Source organism: Stegodyphus dumicola, chromosome 5 (assembly GCF_044657685.1).
Source record: "Stegodyphus dumicola isolate Sdum_Otavi_A_Nest chromosome 5, ASM4465768v1".
Lineage (NCBI taxonomy): Eukaryota > Metazoa > Arthropoda > Arachnida > Araneae > Eresidae > Stegodyphus > Stegodyphus dumicola.
Window position 1 is genome coordinate 93,420,815 of NC_140772.1, and position 24,813 is coordinate 93,445,627.

The 24,813-nt window shown below is 31.1% G+C and overlaps 1 protein-coding gene across 6 annotated transcripts in view; it reads right to left on the reverse strand.

The window, feature by feature from the left end:
- The window catches only part of LOC118188464 (cell adhesion molecule Dscam1-like), a 572,681-nt gene that overhangs the window by 123,904 nt on the left and 423,964 nt on the right, over positions 1-24,813 (reverse strand). For all 6 annotated transcript variants that reach the window (XR_015041171.1, XR_015041170.1, XR_015041169.1 and 3 more), the window contains exons 18-19: positions 9,038-9,278; positions 4,583-4,681 (exon numbers count right to left, since the gene is read on the reverse strand). Coding sequence is in view for 3 of the 6 variants with exons in the window: in XM_085816872.1 (XP_085672998.1) it covers positions 4,583-4,681; positions 9,038-9,278 (340 nt within the window). In the remaining 3 variants the exon portion in view is untranslated. The remainder of the gene's footprint in view (positions 1-4,582; positions 4,682-9,037; positions 9,279-24,813) is intronic.

Here is a 24,813-nt window from a genome sequence, read left to right on the forward strand (position 1 = left end):
AAGAGATTTCATAACAAAACCTTACGTAATATGAAGAACATATGATTTTTGTTATTCAAGCGATAAGTAAGAATTACTCATAATGTTGTCTATAAAACACTAATTTTTCAATATGATTCATTTGCGTTTAGGGTATTAGGACTATTAAAACTCTCATGCATCTTCCAACATACCTTTAAAAAGCGAATTGTTAATGTCTCTTATAGACTTTATAATCACTTTCCATGGCTCAAGATGATTGCTGCTGGGTTCACTGGGAAAACGGCATGTATTCGTTATATGACTTTTGTGAGTAAGATTAGTTGAATGAAAAATACACTCAACATCAAAAAAGGAAAAAAAAAATTGCATCCCTAAAGCAACATATCTGAATTAAATCAAACATATATATTCTTCATTGTTAGATAATGAATTCAGTTTCACATCTTCCATGCGTATGAGGTCAGGAAAGGCGAACTTATATGCCACACAATGAAAAGTCATCCCATAGTTCCTTAATTTTATTTTCATCAGCTCTTTTTGTGTTGACACTGGTTTAAATACTTACTACGCCATTGAAATGAGTGCGACAACGATCTGAGCAGTTCGTCGCATGTGAGAAAAGTCGAATCACACCGCTTTGAGGACTGCATGAAGACAGGTGATAATACTGTTTTATTTCGAACTATATTAGTCGGGAGGTAGCTATGAGAAAGGTGCACATTCCTGACATGTAGGTTATGAGAATCCTCTGCAAACGGTAGTTTAAGAAGATAAAACATAATCACACCGCTCCATATACCTGACTACGGATATTCAGATGAAGTAATCCCATTACTGTAGCATGCTACGTATTCCAATACCATTAGCACGCTGTTGCATGCTTCTGAATTACAAGCATGCAGATCATTACGACGATTACCTCTGCCACCATTGCAACATCTACATAGATAGCAATGAAAGAGCATCATGGATATATGGCAGCAGATAATCTTTAATGATGAGTCTCGATTTTATCTTGATGAGGAATGTGATATCTTGATGAGGAACCAACGCATCCTCATATGCAGACAGCACGTTTAAATGTTAACAATTATGCATTTAACAGCAAATTATGTTTTATTGTCCCGCTGTAAGTATCACGGTACGGGGGTGTTTCTCATATTCTGATCATTATTGGTCTTTATCACGAGTAATTTTTCACAGTTCAACGGTGCACTAATGATGTCTTTCGATAAGAGGCTCTGCTGTTTGAGAATGCCTTGCTTTAAGTTCTACTACAATACGATAACGCTTGCCGTCATACTGTTGTTATCTCAAGGGCTTGCTTTGCATCAATAGATACTATACCATGCCCAGCATAATAGATATTCTTAAAAGGAAATCTCTGCGATGTTATAGTCCGCTTTGCCAAACATTAATTTGTGCTTTTAAACCTACAAGAACAACTGGAGACAATCTGTATGGGATAAGCTAACATACGTATACGATAGGACCTTCAACCAATCCAAGCCGTGGCGTATAGCAGAAGAGTTAGAAATATTAGACAAGCCGGCTTGATAATATCATTGTTAACTTGTGCAATAAATATCTGACATATCAATCTTAGTTTTGATCATTCGTCCTGGGGTTGACAATTATTTGCTTTCCAAATTGACATTTATCATAGCTTTTTGTGATGAAATTTCATTGAAAGCAAAGAAAGTCAATTTTAATTTAAAAATTTATCCACCGTAATTAGTCGCATAGTTTCGTAATATTTACACGTGTAATTTCCCCCTAATGTTTTCAATATTTATTTATAGTAATAATGTAAAATGTATGCATAAGCAAGATTGCAGTTGGGGTAAATAAAAAGCATCATTAAAATTGATAAGTCCTTTAAAACATGTAAAATAATAATTTTAGTGTATCGACATATATTTAAAATGTGCTGTGTTTTATTTCCCCCTTCCGGCTTTCAATAAGCATTAAAATTAGTAGCAAAAGGTGAAAATTACGCGAGTAAATACTAAATTTCACTTTGTTACATGCTTTTCAATTTTTTATTCGCGCTTAGTGTCAACCAAAATTCATAAACAGTGCTGCCATCTGTTAGTACATTTCAAATAATGCAGCTTTTAGAGCTATTTAGATTAGAACAGATAATAATAATAATAATAATAATAATAATAATAAATTGTTGCTGTTTTATTTTCTTCTATATTTCGAAATTCTCTGAAATTTATTTGAAAATTACGTTCGCAAGAAAGATAATTTACAGCAGCGCGAAACAAATTCGAAATTTATTTTTTTGGCCAAATTGAAATTTAAAATTTATCCTAAGATTTTCTCTAGGTCAGCGGTTCTCAACCAGTGGCAAGCAAGAAAAAATAGATGGTACACAGAAAGTCAAAGTATTTTAAACTATTAAATTTAAAAAATAAATAGCCCAACACCCTATATTTTGTTACACTTTAAACGAATTTTTGAATAACAAACTCAGTGACTTCAAAGCGAGCAATGGCAACACTGTACGTAAATATGAAACCTTTCATTATTTATTTATTTATTTTTAGCCCAGAAGGGCTCTTAATTTCCCTTTGGCATTTGCGTCGAAAACTTTAAATGTCCGTTTCACTTTTCAGGTTGTTGCCACCAAATATTATTGCCCTCTGCTATATTTAAGGAAATTAAGTAATGAGGAATCTGCATAAATGTATGTATGTTTCTCGCACTGTAATAAAACAACGGTGCCTAGATCCATCAAATTTTGAATAACGTAATCCACCCCCGATGTTTTATTATTATCGATTTTGTATTTTGTAATACTTTAACGAATTTTCAATTAAGAAACTCAACGATTTCAAAGCGAGCAATAGCAACACTGTACGAAAAATAAAATAGAATAAATAAATAAATAAATAAATAAATAAACATTTTAATCTCCACCGCGCGAGACTGTGTATCGGAAATACTAAGGACATGCGCTTTTTAATATTTTGTGATATTGTTGTTGAAATGAATTTAATGGTTTTTAAACGCGAAGAACATGATATTTAATAGATAAAGGTAACACACAAAACGTTAACAAAACGCCCCTTTGGGCGTAATATAAAATCTGAAAGCTTTCAGAAATTTTTTATTTTTTATTTTTTTTTTTTATTTTTTATTTATTTTTTTTTTTTAAATTCAGAAATTGAAAAATAATCATTGTAAAATGTAGAGGTGGTACTAAAGGTTTTCAATTTTTTGTTTAGATGGTACGCGTTAGACAAAAATTTGAGAACCACTGCACTAGGGTATTGGCACAATACAGTGAGCCTGCATTGTCCCAATACCCTCAGAACGAAACCGTTTGGACCATAAAACGTAAAATCTCTTTCATATGGCAAATTAATTATGCTCGTATCACTGAAATGTAACATTAGAATAAGTAAATTAAATTAGGATGAGGATGTTAATGTTAACAGTGTTTGAAATTTCTCTAGCTGGGTAGTGGTGCCATCTATTAGTGGCTTTCCAAAATATGTTATGCTGTGATTTTCTTCAATTTTAAAAATTAACATGGAATTTTAAAATTGTACCTTGTCTGTCATCGAAATTTTTGTTTCCACTGTTTAAAACATTTTATAGTTATCCCATTATTGAAACAGTTTTACTCAGGTAATTATTTAAGCTTCACTTTTTTCTTCCTTCATAAATAAAATTTCCTTATATGTAAATTAACGTAATCCAGCGTAATAAAAGTCTTATGCGTAATAAAATAACATAATTTATAACAATGATAATACAAAACTTACTTTACAAAATTTAAAATGCATCTAGTTACTACAAAACTAGTCAGCGAAACTATTTAAATATTGTTGGATTTTAATAAACGATGTATAACTGATTTTTCCATTAACCAACTCAAATTCTACCATACTGTATCATTACGTTACAATAATTTTCGAAAACTGAATCAAGGAATAACACTGAAGCAAATAGATGTGTTGTCATTTTGAAACAAATGATTTCAAAATCTTGTATATGTATATCAATATCTCAAGAAATATGTAAAGAATGGAGCATCCCTTAATAAAATTTAATTTCCATTGATCAGCACACTTATCACTGTCCAGGAACTAATAAATTATAATTCCTGTACTTATATAAACTATAAATTTCAGTGATTAATTTTAATTATATCTAGAAAAAATCCTATTTAGAATAGTTCTGTAAATTAAGATACATATTAACTCATTACACTAAAAATGCTTTAGATTAATAAATATTGATTAACACATAAAAATGAATACATATAAAGAGGAAATACACAAAAGAACTGTTATAAGTTCTGTAATAGCATTTTAATGAACAGTTACATATGCATACATACATTTCTCAGACTGAAAATTCTTATGAAAATGTGTAACATTAACAAGCTTGAATAATGAACTTTTCTTTAAAAATGAACTTTCCTTTTCAGAAGAAATGAAATGAAAAAAGTAGAGAAAATTTCATTAATAAATTTATTGCAGAAAAAGTGATAGTTCTTTAAAATTATAATACCAAGGTTCTATACCATCCAATTTTTATTATAAGAAAATCAATAACTGAAGAATTTTGCTCTAAAATTTACCTGTTATACTAGAGCGATCTTTAGGATCTTTTTCCCATCTGATGTTAATGGAGTTTGAGGTAGTGCTAACAACTTGTAGAATTGGAGATGTCGGAGGAGCTAGGGAAGAAAAATCAGGATCAGATTTACTTGCTAAATCTCCTAAAGTTGCTGATATATCTTTTTTACAGTTAAGAAATTTGAAAAATCAATTACTGATTAATAATTATTTTATCGCGCAAAATATCGATATTAATAAATACTGAATAAAAATGAATGAGAGAAATTAAACAGAACTTATATCGTTCTAAATGACAAGCTAACAGGAAAGCCCAGCATAATAATATACGAAAAAATTTTAATTCAAAACTGAAATGAAAGTAAATTACTTAGCAAAATAAAATTCACAATTGTTGAAAATTATTTGGTCTTTGTTAAGAATCAGTCGATAGAGTTTTCAGTCACGAACAAAGCCACATTTCCTGGTTGAAGAAACAAAACTAAATAAAAAAAATTAAAGTTGAAAGAATTAAGAAGTTTATAATAATTAAAATTACTTAAATGAGAAAATGTGAATACACACGAAAAAAAATACATACTAAAGGGAAGGGATTTTTAATTTCTTTTTTGTAGTTTTTCTGAGAAGCAGAAGGAAGAATTTAGTAGATAAATATATAAGTAATGAATATTTATGGAATTACTAAAAAAAGTTCTTAAAAGTTATTGAACGTTGTGTTTTCCTTTACGCGACAAACCACCATATAAAAATATTATTTATTTTTAGTATTTTATACAATTACATATAAATCAATTCGTTATATATTTATTCATTTATTTATTTTCCTAAAGTATTCACTACTTGTATTTTGAATTATTTTATTTTATTTTATTTATGTAAGGGAATTACTAAATTAGTACAGCATATTTCGAGGAATTTCAAAAGCCTTGAATAGATTAAACTTGTTATATAAATCAATGATCGCCATCAGTGACTGTTGACTTGTAGATAACCATAACCGCAAAAAAGAAAAATTTTCTCGAATCATAGATGGTCGGTCATCTATAAGAAAAGTTCATTTCTTCTCCCTCCGTTTCAATTACATTCCTTTTCAGTTAATATTTAATTATAACTTTTAGAGCCAAGCGATGATGCTCCATTTTTTTCCTCTTTATTTTGAGCTAACTAAGTTAAAGGAGTTGTTACTAGAAAGCCTTCGTTACAGTTTGAATAACATTTATCTGCTGAGTTCTTTCTGTTTGCTACTTAAAATATTGTTTAAAACAATTGTTTGAAACATATCCAATATTTTAACGTAGCAAACATCTGCGTGAGAAATGAAAAAAATATGATAGATGGTGTCGTACTTGCCCGAAAATTTCTCATTGATCTACCTTCATTGGATAAGGGTTGTGGAGCGTATAATGTCAGAAAATGGCTACATCAGAATATACATACAATACGAATCATAGCAGACAAATCCTTTGTAAAGGTTTAGAAAAATAAATAAATGAAATAAAAATAAAGAACTAAATAAGTAAAAATTAAATTAAAAGAGGAAAGTGAAATAAAAAGTTTTCGGACGTACAAATTTATTCATTTCTCTTTACATCCATCGTATTTCATGGTTCAAATAATTTTAAAACAATATAAAAATTATTTTGAACTACACGGTCGAGTATCAGCAAACAGATAAAAAGTATAAGAATCTCATGAAGGGAATGGAAATACGTCGACTTCCCGCTGTGTTGAAATTCCGCATATAACACCTAACTCCCAAATTCTTGTTCATTCACATTCAAGGATTGAACAAAAACATTGCCGATAATGTTAACATCCGTTTATCGCTTATTTCAAATACCACATGTATTTGACGTATTTATATTGCACTTATCTTAAATGAATCATGTGTTCGTATAATAGCATGATCTATATAAAATATCATAAATAAAATAGCGAGGAAAGACTAACCAGCCGCATAGTACTGTGTAAGCCTTTCCCCCGTGACCTAAGAAAACGCTAAGAAAATACATTTTATTATTATTATTAACCACAGGCTTCTTAATACGTATGCCTTTATGTCCCTTTTTTCAATGTCATACACCTTATGGATGTACATTACATAGATATACAGTGCAGTTCAAAATTTCTAATGGCATACAATTGAAAACAGGCTTAAGCATTTCTTTATAAGAGTTTTCAGTTATCTCAAAAGCATTGTAATATTTTTATGCGTGTAATCTTATGTGGTCGCTGTCTTAGTCTGTGTCATAAATTGTTTACAAAGATAAATTAAAATGGATGTAGTTGGTGTTTGCAGACCTCGGACGGTAAGGAGAAAGATGACCACCAGGCCATCAGATCACTGTAAAATACAGCTAATTTGGTTTGGTTCTGGTCTTATGTGCAGGCCAAAAATAAGTCGTTCTCTGCAGTGGACCCTGGATAACGTTGTCACTAACACGTTTGTTAAATAATATATGAAAGCGTGAAAATCCCCGGCAATTTTACTCTGGAATGCGTCAGACCGTTTAGTAGGGAGAAAATTCAAAAGAAAGCTTCAAAAAACACATTTTTAATACTGCAGAACGCACTCTTAATTATTATTTGAAAAGATGTATTTTGCGCCCAGCAACGGAAGTTATTATAGCTTAAACTGACTTTCAAAAGTAAACAAATTGTCACCTACAAGGTATAGAAGCTAAATGATTTTGTAATAACTCTGTGCGTATTCCTTTATGTAAAACTAGCATCTATAAATTATATGCACTTATGGCATACGTAAATATTTCTCATTTGTCTACCATTCGTAGGATACGCAACATTTGAGGGTAATGACTAGCAAAGACCAGTGGATAATAAGACAGATTAACAGTAATTCGGGTCGGTTTCCATGCAAGGAGAAATAGCTGGATGTTAGAGATGTTACATGGGTTTTTCCGTATATCAGAAGAATATGGACCAATTTTACCCAGAAGTTTGCCACAATGGCATCCACTTCCATAGACAAATAACTCATGTATATGGGATTGATTAAACAAATATTTTCTGCAAGTACTGCAAGCTGTCGCGAAACTTCCAAACACTTTCCATTATAATTATTTAAATAAAAGTTCTTGTATGCAATGCACTTGGAGAATGAAATGCACATGCACTGTTATTTAAAACATTTTTTAGCAGTTGAACAAACGTGTTTCAATCAGTTGCTGTTCATTATATATTTCTATTTCTGCTTTGTTTTGCTTAAGTTAGAACTGCTTCTTTCTACAGTTAAAGGACATTTTCTCGTGGGAAGACGGAAGCAATTTTGACCTATATTTATCTCAGATTTCCATTTTGGGAAATAGCTTATGGAATTTTCTTTGGTCTTCTACCGTATGATTTATTCTGAATAAACTTAAACAGTAATAATATTTTTCTTTCCCAAGTACTTCACATCAAAGCAAAAATATTATCCTCTGCTTACCCATATTTTCTTAAACAGTTTATTTTTAAGAAGCAAAATGATGTTTCATTTATTATTATTAAATATATTTCCCTGGCACATTTGCAACAGAATACATACATTTTACTTTTTAAAGGTATTTTAATAATTTAATAGACAAGCAGAATTTGTTCTGAACTACGAGTTTTTCAGTGTCTCTTTAAATAATAAGTCAGGATAAGAACAAACAGATGAATAATTTATTATTCATGATTACATGGCAGACTACAAATAACACACACACAACAATAAATAGCTAAAAACAGTTCAAGGAGAATGCGGGTATTAAGCAATTCCATCTTAGTTCTTCAAGTCCCACTCAGGAAAAATCTAAATCTCAGTTCAACCAACTGCTAAATCGGATAGCTGATTAAGAACTCAACTCTCTACCTTTCGAACTCTTATTTACATAATGCAGCACTGCCTCTGTTAGCTTCTTAAAGAATAGGAAAATAGGCTGGAAAAGAATAGGTTAAGGCTTTGAAAATGTCTTCTGGTGAATCCTTTAGGAAGTTAGTTAGCAAGAAATTGGCAAATGTCGCCAAAATTTCGACAGCTGTTGGCCCGTTAGGAACGAATTAGGTTTCTTAGGCAAGTCAGAAACGAACTCGCAAGTATCAAGCATTCTACTAGCTACTTCTACAGTTCAAATGCTAGTGCACTCAGAATTGTGATAGCTACAATTCTAGATAAGAAATAAACACTTGAATACAAAACACATGGTCACAAATGAGATGCATTCCGATGACCTCAAAGATCACGTGAATTATGTATAGCTGATGTAAACAAGCAAGATCATTCTTCCTCTTCTTCTCCACGTGCTATTTTCATTATTAAAGCAACAAATAGACAAATAATTGAGCAAAATGATACAAAATCACAACAATATAGAAAAGCAAAGATACAATACAAAATATTTTAAATTTTACAAGCATTTATAACAGTATTTTGCACCTTTTTCTTCGCATAATAAATAAATAAATAAAGGAACTACCTGTTTCCAAAGTAGTTTCAATGATGCTATCAGTTTGTGGGCCTGCTCCCGCAACATTGTAAGCTTTAACAATAATTTCATACTTCGTGAAAGGTTGTAGACCGGTAACATACGTCGACTGCTGCTCGCTTTCACTATTTGCTTCTACAGTCTTGTACTGAAACTTTTCTGATGAATGATATATTCTGTAGCCCACATGATATCCTTGTATTTGACCATGTCTAGCGTCTTCTCTAGGGGGCTGGAAAAGATTTACGATTAATGAGATATTAATGTTATTTTAGATTATTATGAGTGAAAACATATTTATTTTTCTTAATACTTATTATTTCAATAATTAATAACATTTCAGAGGTAAACAAGTAAATTCTGAAATTATTTCAACATATAACATTATTTCTTTTAAAAAGAAGTCAAATTTACATTTGACAACATATATCCAAAATTACGAAATGTTATTTTTAAATTTATAAAAGGATTTAATATTTGTCAGTTTAATATTTATTCAGTATCTTGTTTTAAATGCTATTAATGTTTTAACAACATGACTTTGCATTTATTTTGTAGTCACTATCAGACACAAACTGAGTTACATGCAAATAGTAGCACTCTGAATAGGTCAATAAAACAAGCGGAACAGTAAAGCTTATCAACAGGACTTTCAGCCGAATGTACAATGAGGGTTTCTCATAACCATCCAATCTACTTCGTAGCTGTATGATTCATAACGCATTTTGTTAAGAATGCAAATACGCAACGGTAACACATATATTCCAATTGATTTTACTATTAAATTTTGATTTCTAGAAACATTACACCGTAGACTGTTAAATGACGGTTATTGCATTTTTCTTAATTATCTGAATTTTAATATTTTAGTCCCCTCTTAATTCTTTTTACAGAAGAATTTAATTCCAGTTTCAAGCCTAGATTACGACTCTAGTATTACTACAAGCTCTAGTATTTAGACTCGGAAATTTATTCCATTTGTTTTATGTTAATAATTTTTAGAAATGAAATTTAAATATATTTAAGTCTTTTTCTCACTTCTTCGATATAAGAAGCGGCATTTAAGTACCATCTCGTCGACCGGCCAATTAGCGCGATTTAGCGCCAATTATGGATGACCGTGACTTAGAATTTATGATCATTTAGAATTCCGAATGACAACTGGTGATCGTTGCAGTAATGTCCGGCAACGGTTGACGGGATACTATGTAAATACTTAAAAAACTACTTTAATAATTGTAAGAAATTTAAGTATGCTATTATGAAATTAAATGCGGTTTAAATCTAAGAAAGTACTTTAACCATCTCATTAATCTGACAGGCTGTCATGTTATAGAATAAACTCTTGAATTTCTGGATTTATTTCAAACTAGCAAGCGTATCTAAGTATACATTTAGACATAACTTGAAATAAATAAATAAATACAGCACAAAATGCAATTTGAAAACTGTTATCTAACTTAATACGTTACTTGTTAGAATTAATTTATTTTTCAATTTTTATTTCAGACATGCGAACCAAAAAGATTTTGATTGATTTATAGTTCCTTTCCCATGCAGAAAATTTTTTTCAAGAAATTTTCTTTTTGACAGTTAATTACATTTTGATTTTCTCTTTGAACTTCAGGAACTAATTACATTTTTTTTTGCGTAATACCACATATAAGAAAGGACTGATTTTCCATTTTTAGTAACATCCAATTCTTTGTATTTGAGAAGTTTTAGGTGCTTTAAGTATTATTTTGCTCAAATATTTAATATTAAATTTCATTTGAAAATCATTTTTGAATAAGGAGCTTCACAAATACGAAAAAAAAAAAAAAAAAAAAAAAAAAACCGGAACAGACATTTACATAAAGTATTTTAAATGTAAAAAAAAATAATAATTTTCATCTCAAATTTAGTATATTCCACATATATCATATTAAATATTATACTCTGAATATATAATATCATTCACCTTCAGTTTGCTTACTAAACCTCAATTACAATTTGGAAAATTTTCTGCATCGTGTAGTTGCTTTAGCTTCCATCTTTACTTAGGGAAACGGAGGGGCAGTGTTCCTTGTGTCAATAGTTCTATTACTTTTTCTTCAGGAAATTATCACTAATTTTAACTCTAATTTATGTCAATTATGTTTTGTATTCATTTGATTTGATCCATACATTTTGTTTGAGTTCTGAAAGGAATACAACACTAGTATGCTATAAATAGCAAACATTTCACTAGAATTTACGAGAACAGGCAGATTATCAAATTTTCAAAGTAGACAGATTATCGAAAAATTCGGATCAATTGGCATTGCTCTTCCCAGAACGGGCTGGCTGGTTGCGCGTTTTCGTGGTTTTCCACATGTGTAACGTGTTAACACGAGCCAGTATCCTTTAGAAAGTCTTCCACGAAGGCATCCCTCTCTTTCATGTAATGCCTTAGGACGGGACAGGTAAATAATATTAATTGGCATTGTGAAATAATATAAGTCACAGTACTCAGAAGACATGATTAGTTTCTTTTTTTATTATCATTATTTCTCATTAAGTAAAATTTGTATTGTACTGTCAGTTTGTAACATGGGATACTTAGCAATCTAGTATACGTTTCTGATGATAAAGCTGATGTTGTCATGCATTTATGGCTACCTTTCCCATAAAGGAGAAATTATGAATCTATTATTTTTTTTGACATCGTACTATTCTTTTCTTTCCACTGTTGGGAATAAGAAAAATAAAAATAAAAATTTAAAAAAAATTGTAAAATTAACAATTTCTACGCTTTTCAAAATTATCCTTGAAAAGATTTTGTCACTACTGCACAGCTCTTCACAACTTGTACACTACATTTATATAAAATACTTTTCATCTGAATAATTATTATTGATGTCTATGATTCAGCGTTAAATTATTTTCTAGGAAAGCGAATATTAAGAAAAAAGGATAAGAATTAGCAAATAAAATGCATTCTTAAAAATTTCACTAAAGAAGCACTTAAAGCTGCAAAATATAATACTGTAATTATATAAGATCGATTCTGCAAAGAACATAAACCTATTACAATCCATTACAATAATTTTTAAAGAAAAAAATCTTATTTAGACACCACATGACTATTGCACTGCTTATTAAACTATGCACATTTTGCTGCACTGTATTTAAACCTATTCTCTCGAATTATTCTAACTTAATTAAGAGATGCCTAATGGCAAGTTGAAAATTACAAATTTTGAAATTAAATATACCGATCAGTTTTTTTCGTACAGGAGTCTATTTTGTATAATTTTAATTTTTCATAACGAGTGTAAAATGTTGCTAAATATAAGTGTAGGTACCGGGAAGAATGCAGTAAAAGTTAGATTTCGTTATTTCCCAAAAATTAATGCTTTTTTTAAAATCTGACATTGCCAAGACTATATATATATATACATATGTGTGTGTGTGTGTGTATGTATATATACATCTTTGGTACTGTTGATTGCAATAAAAATAGGAGATGCTCAGTTAGATGTTCCAGCAATCCCATATGTAAAATTTCAACGTTTATAGCTAATCCTTTTGAGCTGTGCGAGGTGCGTACTTATATAGGTACGTACCTATGCACGGTATTCATTGAAATTTATTTACAATCCATTTTACAATAGGTTTTGGACACAAGATTCCTTTATTCTATGCAGATGTCAAGCGAAAGAATAGTCATAATGAATTCGAGAATTGTCAAAAAGTGTATTTCCTTTGATGTATAATACCCGAAATTTTTCAACATTACAATACTTCCTTTAATTCGTACAAGGAAGTAAGAAGTAGTTATGGTTGATCAACTTTGCCTTCCTCCAAAGGTGCTCTGAAAACTAGGGTGCTTATAAGTGCGATTTGGAGCTCTGTAAGAATGTGAAATGAGAAAAGACTATCATTTCGTAAAACACGTTTTATTTTGTATACTATTTTGAGCTACGTTTTGGTTACGTAAATTTTATATACTGTCGGGTAAAGTTTCGGTATGGATATGTGATTAAAAGAAGAAATATGCTTATTAGCCTCCATTTTTGTATAATATGTTTACCGTATTTACACACACATTACACGCATGAAACTTTATGTCATCAACAGAACATAAGGAAAACCAAAAAGCAATACTTTTCTTCAATAATAATTTTAAAAAAATGCTTTAATTTTTATATAATGAAAGTACAATACTCAGTTTACCAAATGTGTTATATGTAAACATAATTGATTCGGTGGTTACTGATAAATTCATTTATTGACCCTGTAAATGGATTTTAAAGCAATATTAAAATAAATGTGAAGTTACAGCTGAAATTGAGATGCCTTTGAAAGAATATCTTTATATGATAATGCACTTTCTTCATATACGCACCCGACACTGATAAATTATATTTAAAACTAAGTACAAAGGAAGATTACATTTTCTGTGTAAAATATGCTTAGAATATCAATATAATTTTTGCTTACATGAGTCTGCTATATTTCCATAATTAACATAAATGTTACTTTTTATTATTATTTATTACTTTTTAAAATTATGTATTAAAATAATAGATTGGGATCACTCAGTTACCTTTGATTACAATCGGATGGATTAAGAGATAAATTTCAGTTAGTAAAGACGAGTTTAATATATAGTTACCCAGCAGATAATTGGTATTTCTCAAGTTATTATTACTATTATTACTATTAATATTATTATTACCATGACATTATTAGAAAAATCTAACAATCTAGAACTGAACTATCTGAAACCAAAACATTCTTTTCGTACATAACCAAATTAAATTCACCTAACATGTCAAGCAAAATTACTTCTAGCCTAAAGAGCACAAACAGAAATTGTTCGGAGTCCACTTAAAGAGAAAGAAGAACAAAAAAGACACCGCTCTTGAGAGCAAGAGCGCTTTTGCTTTTAAAGAAAGCCCTTCTTAAGATGCCTGTCTTAATCACTCGCCTCCGCCAAGATAATGCAGCAGGCAAGAATACTTCATTATGAGGAACCTTTGCGATGTTCTTGGGCATTAATTTGGAACGAAAAATGATTAAATTGAAAGCGTCGTGTGCAGTCAATCTTATTAGGATAATATTCTTTTGGGAGTAGTATCCGCAATATTTGGCATCCTTGTTATCCTAAATAGATCTGAAGAGATATGAGTTTTTTCAAATCTGATAATGCCTGGAAGACGAGGAAATAAATTTTGGGTTGCATGTTTTTCCCTCGTTGAGTTAAATCTCGCTAGAAAAGAAGAAATTTTGCTAACGGAAAGAACTGGTTGAGAGAACTAATGTTATAAAAAATCATTAAAACATTAAATAATGAAATTTTAAATATTAATCAAAATATCTAATGAAAAGCAACGTGTGATGGCGAAAGCTCAGGGTAAGATTTTATTTTTATGCCTCTTACCTGAATTACGTTTTCCATAAGGTGAGTGATATAAAAAATCGACGTATATTTTCACTTGCAAAAGAGTATTGACTCATTGTCTTTAATAGAAAAATTATATTGCTGATCTAGTTTCTCATGTAAAATTCATCTCTCTTCCAATTTACGCTTAAGACCTTATCCTGCCTGAATCGGAACACTTATGCAAGTAAATAAAAACGAAATTCGCATATATCGGTTGGTGGCGATTCTCAATAACATGTGTGTAAATGTATTTCCAGATATCCCCGACAACCAATGGATATTAACCACTACTAAATATCCTGAGTTCATTAATAGGGAACTAATGCAAGAATTCACGAAAGAAAAAAACAAAAATATTTACAAATCAGTATCTATGCGAGATTAAAAAGGGGGAAAGAAAATGCAAAAGGAAAACTATATGGACAAAGAAAACTGAAAACTCGAAAAAGTGAATTTCTGTACAGGGAATATTGTGGTTAGAACTCTGACGAAAGCATGAATGTTTGCAAGCTTGTAATGCCTGTGTATCATGAGGCCACTCAAACTACACGGCGAGCCCAAGTCCTTTCAAGAGGTTTGGAGGTAGGGGAATAAAGGTGGGAGACCACGTGACCAATCCCTTGGGAGTTTTCCATCTTGCAGCGAGTTTAATAGTTAGCGTTGGGACTACCCCCTACGACCAATAGCAAAAATTCCGCCTCATTTATATCTGTATCTATAATAAGAATATTAACAGCCTTAATATTGGCTGACATGTGCATGCAAAATATATGTTCACATAAGTGCCTCCACAAGCACACAGACACACATGGAATTTGAGAAATCATTAAAGGATTAGTAAGATGACTAATAATACAGGCGCATGCTTCTAAGTATCATAAAAAATTTCATCTATAAGCATGAAATAACTTATACTAGGGTAAAGGAAATGAGCAGTAAGAATATACTGGTATTGTACATCATAGGGTATCCCCTGTAAATTTCTAGAGTCATTAGTTTTCTTTTTTTCATGCTGGAGACGCGAAAAATGTACAGTGCTTTCGCCGGACCTTTCGAATACGCGTCAAGAGTGCTTCAATTATACAAATGCATGCTGAAAAGATGGAGAAAGTGTATATATATATTCTATATATATATACACTTTCTATATATATTCTTTTGGAATAAAGCTGGTGGGAAACTAAATCGGTAGCCATGATGTGTTTTGTTCTTAGTAAACTACCCATTGCATAACTGTGGCTGATTATAATACTGAATATGTTGTTAGAGGTCAATAGAATTGGTATGCAATTGCATTCCATAAATTTTATCCAGGTACTCGGCCAATATGGTGATAAAGTTGGAAAGCTTCCTAAGTTCATTCCACTCGGTGAACTACACACTGAGATTAGCCATCATGATGATATAAACGAAAGCTGTAAAATACTGATGCTGTAAACGCAAGCAGCAGTTGCGCGGTAAGGTAATGCCCAATTTATGATAGGCAGTCATTCTCTCAAGATTGAATTATCTTCTGAGAAACACATCTACGAACAATCCCTATTCATATTCGCATACATATGGGGGTAATTCTGTAAAAAATAATGTACCTGAGCCTCTCAATTCATTCAAAATACCTAACATTATGTAATCTAACCACAAATGTAACTTCGAGAAAATATTCAAATGGATTTTTAATAATTTCCCAACATACAAGTTTTTTATAGGAATTATTTTGACATTAGAAACGCTTACGGCTTAGTGATTCCATCCATTCTTTTGTTACCGTTATGTTACATTAAGTAACATCGCATTATAACAGAATTTATGTTTCACGCTGTCTGGCAAATGTTGCCTTTCACGAAGCGTAACAGATATTTGTCATCCGCGTGGCCTAGCAACCTTCCAGTTCTCATAGTTTTGCCATTCAACTTTTGTTTCAGTGATTTTTTACTCATTTTACAAATTTAATCATTTAAGGGATGTAGAATTTATCTGTGCATCTAATAGTTTTAAATTTCTATAATGGCCAATTTTACTGCTTTTATTAACAAATCGGGCCTTTTCGTTTTTCATAGTAGCTTGATCGCCCGCTAGCTTGAAGAATTACGACTTTTTTTAAGAAATGACTGTTTTTCCTTTTACTCTTGCTTTAATGGCCACGTTTTTGTAGTTTTAGCTGAATTAGCCATTTTCACTTCGAGACAAAATTTTTTCTATCCAACTACATGCCAGACGCCATTTTTGAGATCTTTTCACGTTTTTCCGATGTTTCCGTCCCCCTTCGATAATAGGAGACGAATTGCAGATAACGGACAATCTCTTTGTATTGGCTAATGCCCACGGAACTTCGCTCCCCCCTACATACGTCATACGACTGAAGCACACAGAAAGGAATTTCAACCACATTTCAACTAGTTTTAAGAGGGAGAGCTTTGCATCGCCACAGGTCAGTTTTTTGTTTCTTTTGTTACAACTTTTTCTTGGTCTTAGCAAGACCCACTTAGTTTGTTATCATCTTAATTTTCTTGTATTTTAATTACAGATTTTCATTACAGATTTCTAAAATATATAAAAAATTTAAATTGTTAATCTTTAAGCTTGCAGGCCCAGCCCGTATGTTTTTTGTATATTTAGGACTAATAGCTGACCGCTATTTATTTTCGTTTTTATTTTAATTTTATTTTTGATTTTAATTTTGATTTTAGTCTAGATTTAAGATGTTTCGGTATAGTTTAACATATTTTGACACCTTAATGTGTCATTTTGTGCGGACGCGTCGGGAAATTGGAACAGAGAATTGAGACTATTAAAATTTCCAAGACACTTTGTCTAAATTAAAAAAAAAAAAAAAAAATTTGTAGCGAAAAAGTTTCAATTGTCTGTTTCGGCGAAACGCGTAATGGGGTTAGCTTGATTCGACGTTCAAATAAATTAAATTTCCCTTGAAAAGCCAGTTTGGAAGTCGAGTTGGGCTAATTTACCATTTTCCGCTTACTTTTTTTATCTGATTCTGTTTTTTTAATGTTTTACATGTTTAATGGTTTGATTTTCATATGTGTTAATTTTTTAAAACGTGTTGTACTTTTTGGAGCAGCAGCTCTTGGTGACTTTTAGGCGAGCTTACTACAATTTTTATATTTTATTAATTCATATATATATATTACTTTTAGTAATCTTAACTGATGTAACTTATAGCTACTATAATTCAAATGATTTATAACAAATGTAGTTAATAATGTTTGTAAACATTTGCGCCATTATTGTAATTATTAAGAGATCGTTCTCATGTTATCTATTAAGTACTATTAGAGCCAACGTACGTTTTCGCTATGGCTTGAAACGTACTTTTAAGAAGATTTACTTCAACAATCTTCTATCTAGCTATATTCAAGACTTTCGTTTTCATTAAAAAAGAAAAAAAAAATTTTTTTTTTTTTTTTTTTTTTTTTTTTTTTTTAGTCCAAAGGGATTTGAATCCCGAAGGACTATTAGTTTCGTTTTGGCATTTTACGTCGGACGGATAAATGTCGGTTCACTTTTCAAACTGTTGCCATAAAATGTTAGAGTCCTGCATTATATTTGAAGAAATTAAATAATGAATACTTTCCTTAGCTTATAACAGAAAATGAGTAAAACGTATTACGGTGAAATTTTAAACACGAAAACATTATTTTGCTGCAAATTGCAATAATTTTCGGTTTCAAATATAATATAAAATGAGAATATATTATCACAGAAATATTAATTGTCAAGCTTTGCTGTAAAATGTTAAGAGAGCAGTGTGTTGATGTTCCTTTTCAGTTCAAAGAATTAACTATTTCCATACAATTTCTCAACGATTAAAAAAGATCATATACCTTTCCAAGAAGTATAGTTTAATTCATATTTGTTAAATATTTAACTAGGAGTTCCTATGAAATATACTAGGAGACAATAACCGACACGAAAAGAAAACGATGTTCTTCGCCTATATCGCAGGAGATGCGTGACAGCGTCCGTATTATATACTCACATTGTCACTGAAGATGATACGCCGAGCATCAGCAGAAAGCGATGATACATGTTGGTGATAATTCTCGTCAAGCTTCAAGACACAATGCACTGTGTTAAAACGCAGGCAGCATTAAGCAGTTTATCACCAGCTAATAGCCTTTAAAATTTTGTAACTGATTTGTTTTTAGGGAGGAAATCCTGATTATAATGAGTGGAAACATTCATCTTTGCTGCGCGATATGTACATGTGCTCGCCGTAACGCGTGGATAAAAACTTGAGCTTTTTACTCGACTTATTTACTAACCTATTTCTCACTTTTTTTAGCCTATTCATAGCCGATATCTGGCGTAGGCTCTTGCGCGCATTAATGTTTAAATTTTAGCCTCTGGCTACATGTGATTTCCTTTTTTCTAATGTTAACAAAAGTTGGTTTTAATTGTTAGCTGAAGTTTGTGATTCTTGTTTTTTTCTAATAATCTTCTAATAGAGTCTAACATCGCCACATCTGGTGACTTAAAGTAACAACTGTACTGGTGCACCATACATTGTAGCTATAATTTTCTTGAAAATTGGTTTTGATTTAGCACTTGTATTTTGTACGGAAGACGCTTCACCAGTTATGAAATCTTATTGTCCAGAACTTACCGCATACCTTTCTTCTGCATAGACGTATTTTCTATTAAGAATTAATGTTCGGCTGAGGAGTACTTACTGGACCTGAAGCTTATAGGCAATACTTTTACTTTCTTGTGCAAAGTAACGTATGTATAGAAATCGCAAAATATTTCAGGTATCATATTTCAGAGGAAATATCCATTTTGACCGTTGACGAATACATTTGGCAACTTTTTTCTTTTTGTTTGACGCCTGGACAGATGGTTAGAATACATGATACAGTTTTCCAAACGCATGGTAAAATGGGTTATTATCGTGACGTCTTTACGTATGTATGTATACTTCTCGAACAGGTCAAAAGCGATTAGCCGTAGAAAGTTGATGTTTCGTATATGGAACTGCTATAACATTTAGTTGAGCACATCCCCTTTTTGTTGCAATAAGACACAACAATTATATATATGTAAGGTAAGATAAAAAATATGAAAGCAAACTTCTAAATTTAATTCACTATAACCTCTTTTACTTTCTATTTCATTTGGGAACTTTATCTATCTGTCCTAAAAATAGCGCTGTAAGTCAAAACTGCGTCAGACAAATAAATCATGCGATCTTACATAACCCTTAATGCAGATGCCTCTTGACCAATCACTAAATTGAAAACCAAAACTTTCTTGCATAACTACGCACTTCAGCTTTTACTCTCTTCGGTGCTAAGATGTAATTTCGCTGGCTTACTTTCTATCTCAACAATATTAAAAATGTCAATCTTCTGTGGAAAGGCACGACTAAAGTGCCAAGTGATTGTGGTCACCAATATCAATTGCAAATAAAAATGGAATTAAAACTGCCTCGACTGCCAAGTTCTTTAGATATTACCACGGTAACATTATTAGCATACCACGCGATCAAAATTCTTCTTTAATATGGATGTAAGCAGTCATCGACACTGCTCCGGCTTTTCTTTGTGTTTCTTTTTATTACATAATAGTCAGAGGGATGATACATGCATTGGACACTCAATAATCAGCTTAACTTAAGGCTCGTTTTCTTTTACTTTCATTTCAAAATTTTAAGACATGTTTGGCATGATTTGATTGATATTATTGAAAATCATTGATAAGAAATTCTAAGAAAAATTTAATAAATAAAAGTAAGATAATAAATAAGTTAACATTATTTATTCTAAAGTTTTTCCCACTTGGAAACTTTTTTAAATTTGTTTATTTTAATTTAAGTAAGTTATTTAGTAGTTAAATGAACACATTAGAATTGTTTGAAATAAATGCCAATCTGAAATTCAATATTTAGCTACTAATAGTTGTGACTTAAAAAAAATAACCAATAGAAATGTCTTGCAGATACCAAACTTTAACCTTCAGGTAGAAAATTGACATAATTTTTAATATTTTTTCTTTCCATTATTATTATTATTATTGTTTATGCATGCTTTGATAAATATCGGGAAAATCAAGTTTAAAAATTGTTAAAAAGTTTGTTTTGTGAAAAAAAATTCCAATGTGTTAATAAAAATCGGCCGTCAGTCGCTTGCAGAATTTGCATTCGCTCCCGACGGAATTTAAGTTTTAGATCACTGACATACACATTATACATATAAGATAACATGTTAAATTCAAAGCTACCTCTAACTCGTTTTCATTTCTTTCAGTATTAGAAACCTCTCACTAAATTTGCTTTTGCAGTACATGTGTAAGGTATATTTAAATTTTATAGCAATTATTTTAATTTTAAGTCCTGTTGTTTCCACTTACAACTCCCTATCAAAATGAGTTTTTAGAATTGCGTTGAGTGTAAATGTATTTTAATATTTTCGCTTTGAGAAGAAGTATTTAAGGAAGGTTCAATTTACTTCGTGAGAGACAGCTAAAAATCCTAAGTAGCGCGTGTTTGCCTTCGGGCTACGACTCTACTGAAACTGTTATGCTCGGCCGTATATTACGCGGCTTTTAATATTCAATGGCTAGTTTAAATTAAGGATCAAAAACGTTAGATACTTGTGCTTAGCTTCGGCTAAGTCTCCTTTAGTTAATTATAGTTTAGTTTCTTATTTTTTATTGAGAGTTAAATCCCGAGTGGAGGCAGTTGTAAGCCAGAGAAAGCGCCCAACAGTTTTTCTGATTTTTAGTCAAATAAAGGTTAAAACTACACTTCTCGAGGTCTACGTCTTAGTTATTTCAACTCAGCGATAAGTGTCTAAACAGTTCACTAGGTCCTTAGGCGTACATTTTAGACAAAAAGAGTGAGGAACATATAATTAAGGCATTCAAAGATTATAGTTGTTTTTTCATAAGAGCTGAGGCAAGAAATGAAATTCGAAAGGTACAGCAGTTTTAATGACGTAAGAGTGACCAAAGTGATTGCTTCGATAGTCTCAAGATCAGAATGATATTCATTTGAACGAAAGTCAGTATTAAAATGCCACGGTGAATAATTGAATTGGCCAATGCAACAAAAAAGCAATGGAAAACCAGGCTTTGATAAAATATACGGATGCGAGAAATTTTCAATTGCAAATGACAAGTATGAAAAATATGTTTCAGTATTTTCAAAATGTTATCATCTTACCCTGATATTTTATGGAAATCTTTCCAAGTATCTGCCTAAGAAATAAGCGTCAGTAGAACAAACTGAATGTTTTTCCTCGCTTTCTTAGACAAATGCCCTTTTGTCTCACTCATTCAATCTTTTCAAAAATAGTGTTCGTAAATTCTATCCTGAAAATGCACTCAACCTTCCTTAACTATGAGCCAAGCAATCAGTTAATTCCTGAGCTATGTGGACCTATAAAATCAATTTCCATCATATTCGTTTCTAGTACATGTAGTTTGCCTACATTTTTCCACCATTTGAACTACTGAAAAATTTAAATGTGTCTTCACTTCTTGTTAGTCTCTAAAAGTAATTAAATCCCAAGTCGCTTTGTTAAAATTATACCACCTATATTATATATTAAAAATAAATTAGTTCAAAATTCTGTAGGGTTATTATTTGAAAGTAACCAGTTATAATAATTTAGATCTTTTACAATTATTTCTCTTTTTCTTTCCTCATCAGAATGTAAACTTAGTTAGAGAGAATTATTTAAACTGAGGCTTCTGGATTGTATGACAAAGCCTATGTCTGTTAATTATTCGGCTTTCTCTCGAGGGCAAGTTACTTTAGTCCTGCCATCCCTGTTAAGATTTTAAGATTCGGCTTTGCGTTATGTGCGACCGATATTTAAATTCTTACGCTAGTTAGTATTTTGAGCCAACTTCGATTTGAATTTAGTTGTGTAGTCTTTGACTACTAGTGTAAGCTTTAATTTAAATGTAAATTTTATTTTAGTTAGTTCATCTCAATTGGTTGATCCTGTTAGTACGAGACGTGCATTTTGGTCAAAAGTTTGTGTTTAAATAAAAAGTTTGTTTTAAGCCTTTTCAAGTCTCTATTGTTACTTCAGACATAGAGATAATTCGTTCTACGTTTGTTAAGGGTTTGGATCTTGTTTATGCTCCCAAAGCAAACCAAACTCTATAATATTTAATTTAGAGAACAAATTTCTGACAATGCGTATATTCAGCAAAATTTGTCACACGTGTTTTTCTGGAATTCTATGTTTAATTCAGCTAAACTCAATACTCTTCAGAACCAACAATTTAACCGAACCAGTTTGCTATTGTTTTTTAAAAGTTTTAAGGGAACTGTTTCTTATTTTCAGAATTATATTGTAATACTTCAAGAATTAATCTTTTAAGTACCTGTGTTATAAAGGCATTCATCTCTCCTTTAAAGTTTTCATAGGTGATAATTATTTAATATTTAAAAATATTTACAGCAAATTGTTATTTTCAAATGATTTTTTTAAATTATAAATTCTACTTCTAATATAAACATAGTTACAAAAAATTATGTTTAGCATGTCTAATGTGCATGTTAAAATTTAAGCATTAAAACTGTTTTTATTTCATCGCACTAAGTAAAGAAAATATCGTAATCGCGAAAAATTTTGGGTATCATATTTCAACGGAAATTTTCATTTTGACTATTCTCAAATCCAGTTTGTCCATTTATCGCGTAGCGTTCTTCACGCTTACGGTTATAGTGAAAAGACAGAACAACGGATTCCTTTTTCCAAAGTGGACTGAAAAATGGAACTTAATTTTTTTTTTTTTTTTCGCTACGTCTTAACCGTACGTACGTATATCTGTATTTATCTCAAATAATTCAATATCTCAAATAATTCAAAAATGATTAGCCGTAGAACATTGAAATTAAGTATATGGGACTGTTATAACATCTCTCTCTCTCCATATATATATATATATATATATACTGGGTGGGAGGTGGTTACATATACATATATATATATATCCATCCCCATATACTGATTAAATGCCCTAATTAATTCCCCAGACTTTAATTTCTTAATCGTTGGTCGCAACCATGTATTTCCAACTACGGAGGTCGTTAAATCACGAAAATGTTCGCGTTGCGGCAAAGACAAATTTTTAAAAAAATTAGTTTTAGACAAATAACGGAATCTAACTAATAATGTTGTCTCCCAGTTCATATACTTATATTTGGGAAAGTTTTATACCCGTTATGAAAAATTAAAAGAAGTTTGACTACCGAACGACAAAAATTGATACGAATGTTTATTTTCAAAATTTGCAATTTTTGACGTCACTTTCAACTTGCCTTGACAGACTGCTTAAGAAACATTAGAATAATTCGGGGATATAAGTTTAAATAAAATATAGCAAAAATGTGCATAATTTAACAGGCTGTACGCGGAAGTCATGTGGTGTCTGCATCACACTTTTATAACTTGTTTGAATTTTGTGTTACTGAGATAAATAAAATTACTTCGAAAATATCTAAGTAAAATTACTGAGAAATCCAGATTACTATAATTAGGATCATAAGCTAGAATACAGGGAGGAAAGTAATATAGTATAACAAAGGACATAATTAAGTAAGGGAGGAGAGAGGAGAAAGAAGTCTATAGGAGGAAGATATGTCTGGCAAAGTCTAAAACCCATTATGTCAGGAATATTCACTCGACAGAATTATTCCCCATGATTTCAAAAATTAGAAAGTAATCGATTACCGATTGGAATATAAATAAAATTACTATTATCTAAATGGATTCTAAACAAAATTATCTATAAAACATACATAAATTTTTAAACTCCATTACGCTTTGCATAACATCTATGAAATGTACATAATTTGCATCATATTATAGTGCGCAAATTATTTGCGATAAAGCGACTTTTAGACAAAATTTAAGTTAGTTACCAGCTGGCACCCGCGCGTCCTTTAACCTGCCTTAGTGTGATCTGAATTTTTGTTTTTGAGTATTTGTAATCGGTTCAGACAATTAATTAGAATTATTTCACTATTTTTCAGCTTGCTTCTGTGACAAGAGGAAGTTACTACTTCTTAGCTACACGTTGTTTGCTTTCATTTTAGTTCATGGATGTGAACTGATGTGACGTCCCGAAAGAGAGCAAAGATAATCGCACTTAACTCTTTCACATCGAAGTCGCCCCAAACGCCCGAGCATTCAGACAACGGCAAGTCAAAGAACAATACATATTCTTTGGGCATGTCGCCCGACCGCCTGAATAATTTCCTACCTAATGCTTTCCACCATCACGTTACCGCATTGCTCATTGCTTTCAAGAGTTTTGACATGTCAATCATTCTTTTCAAGCCACTAAAAGTAGTTCTGTTATTTTAATGCACCTTCTTTTTCCT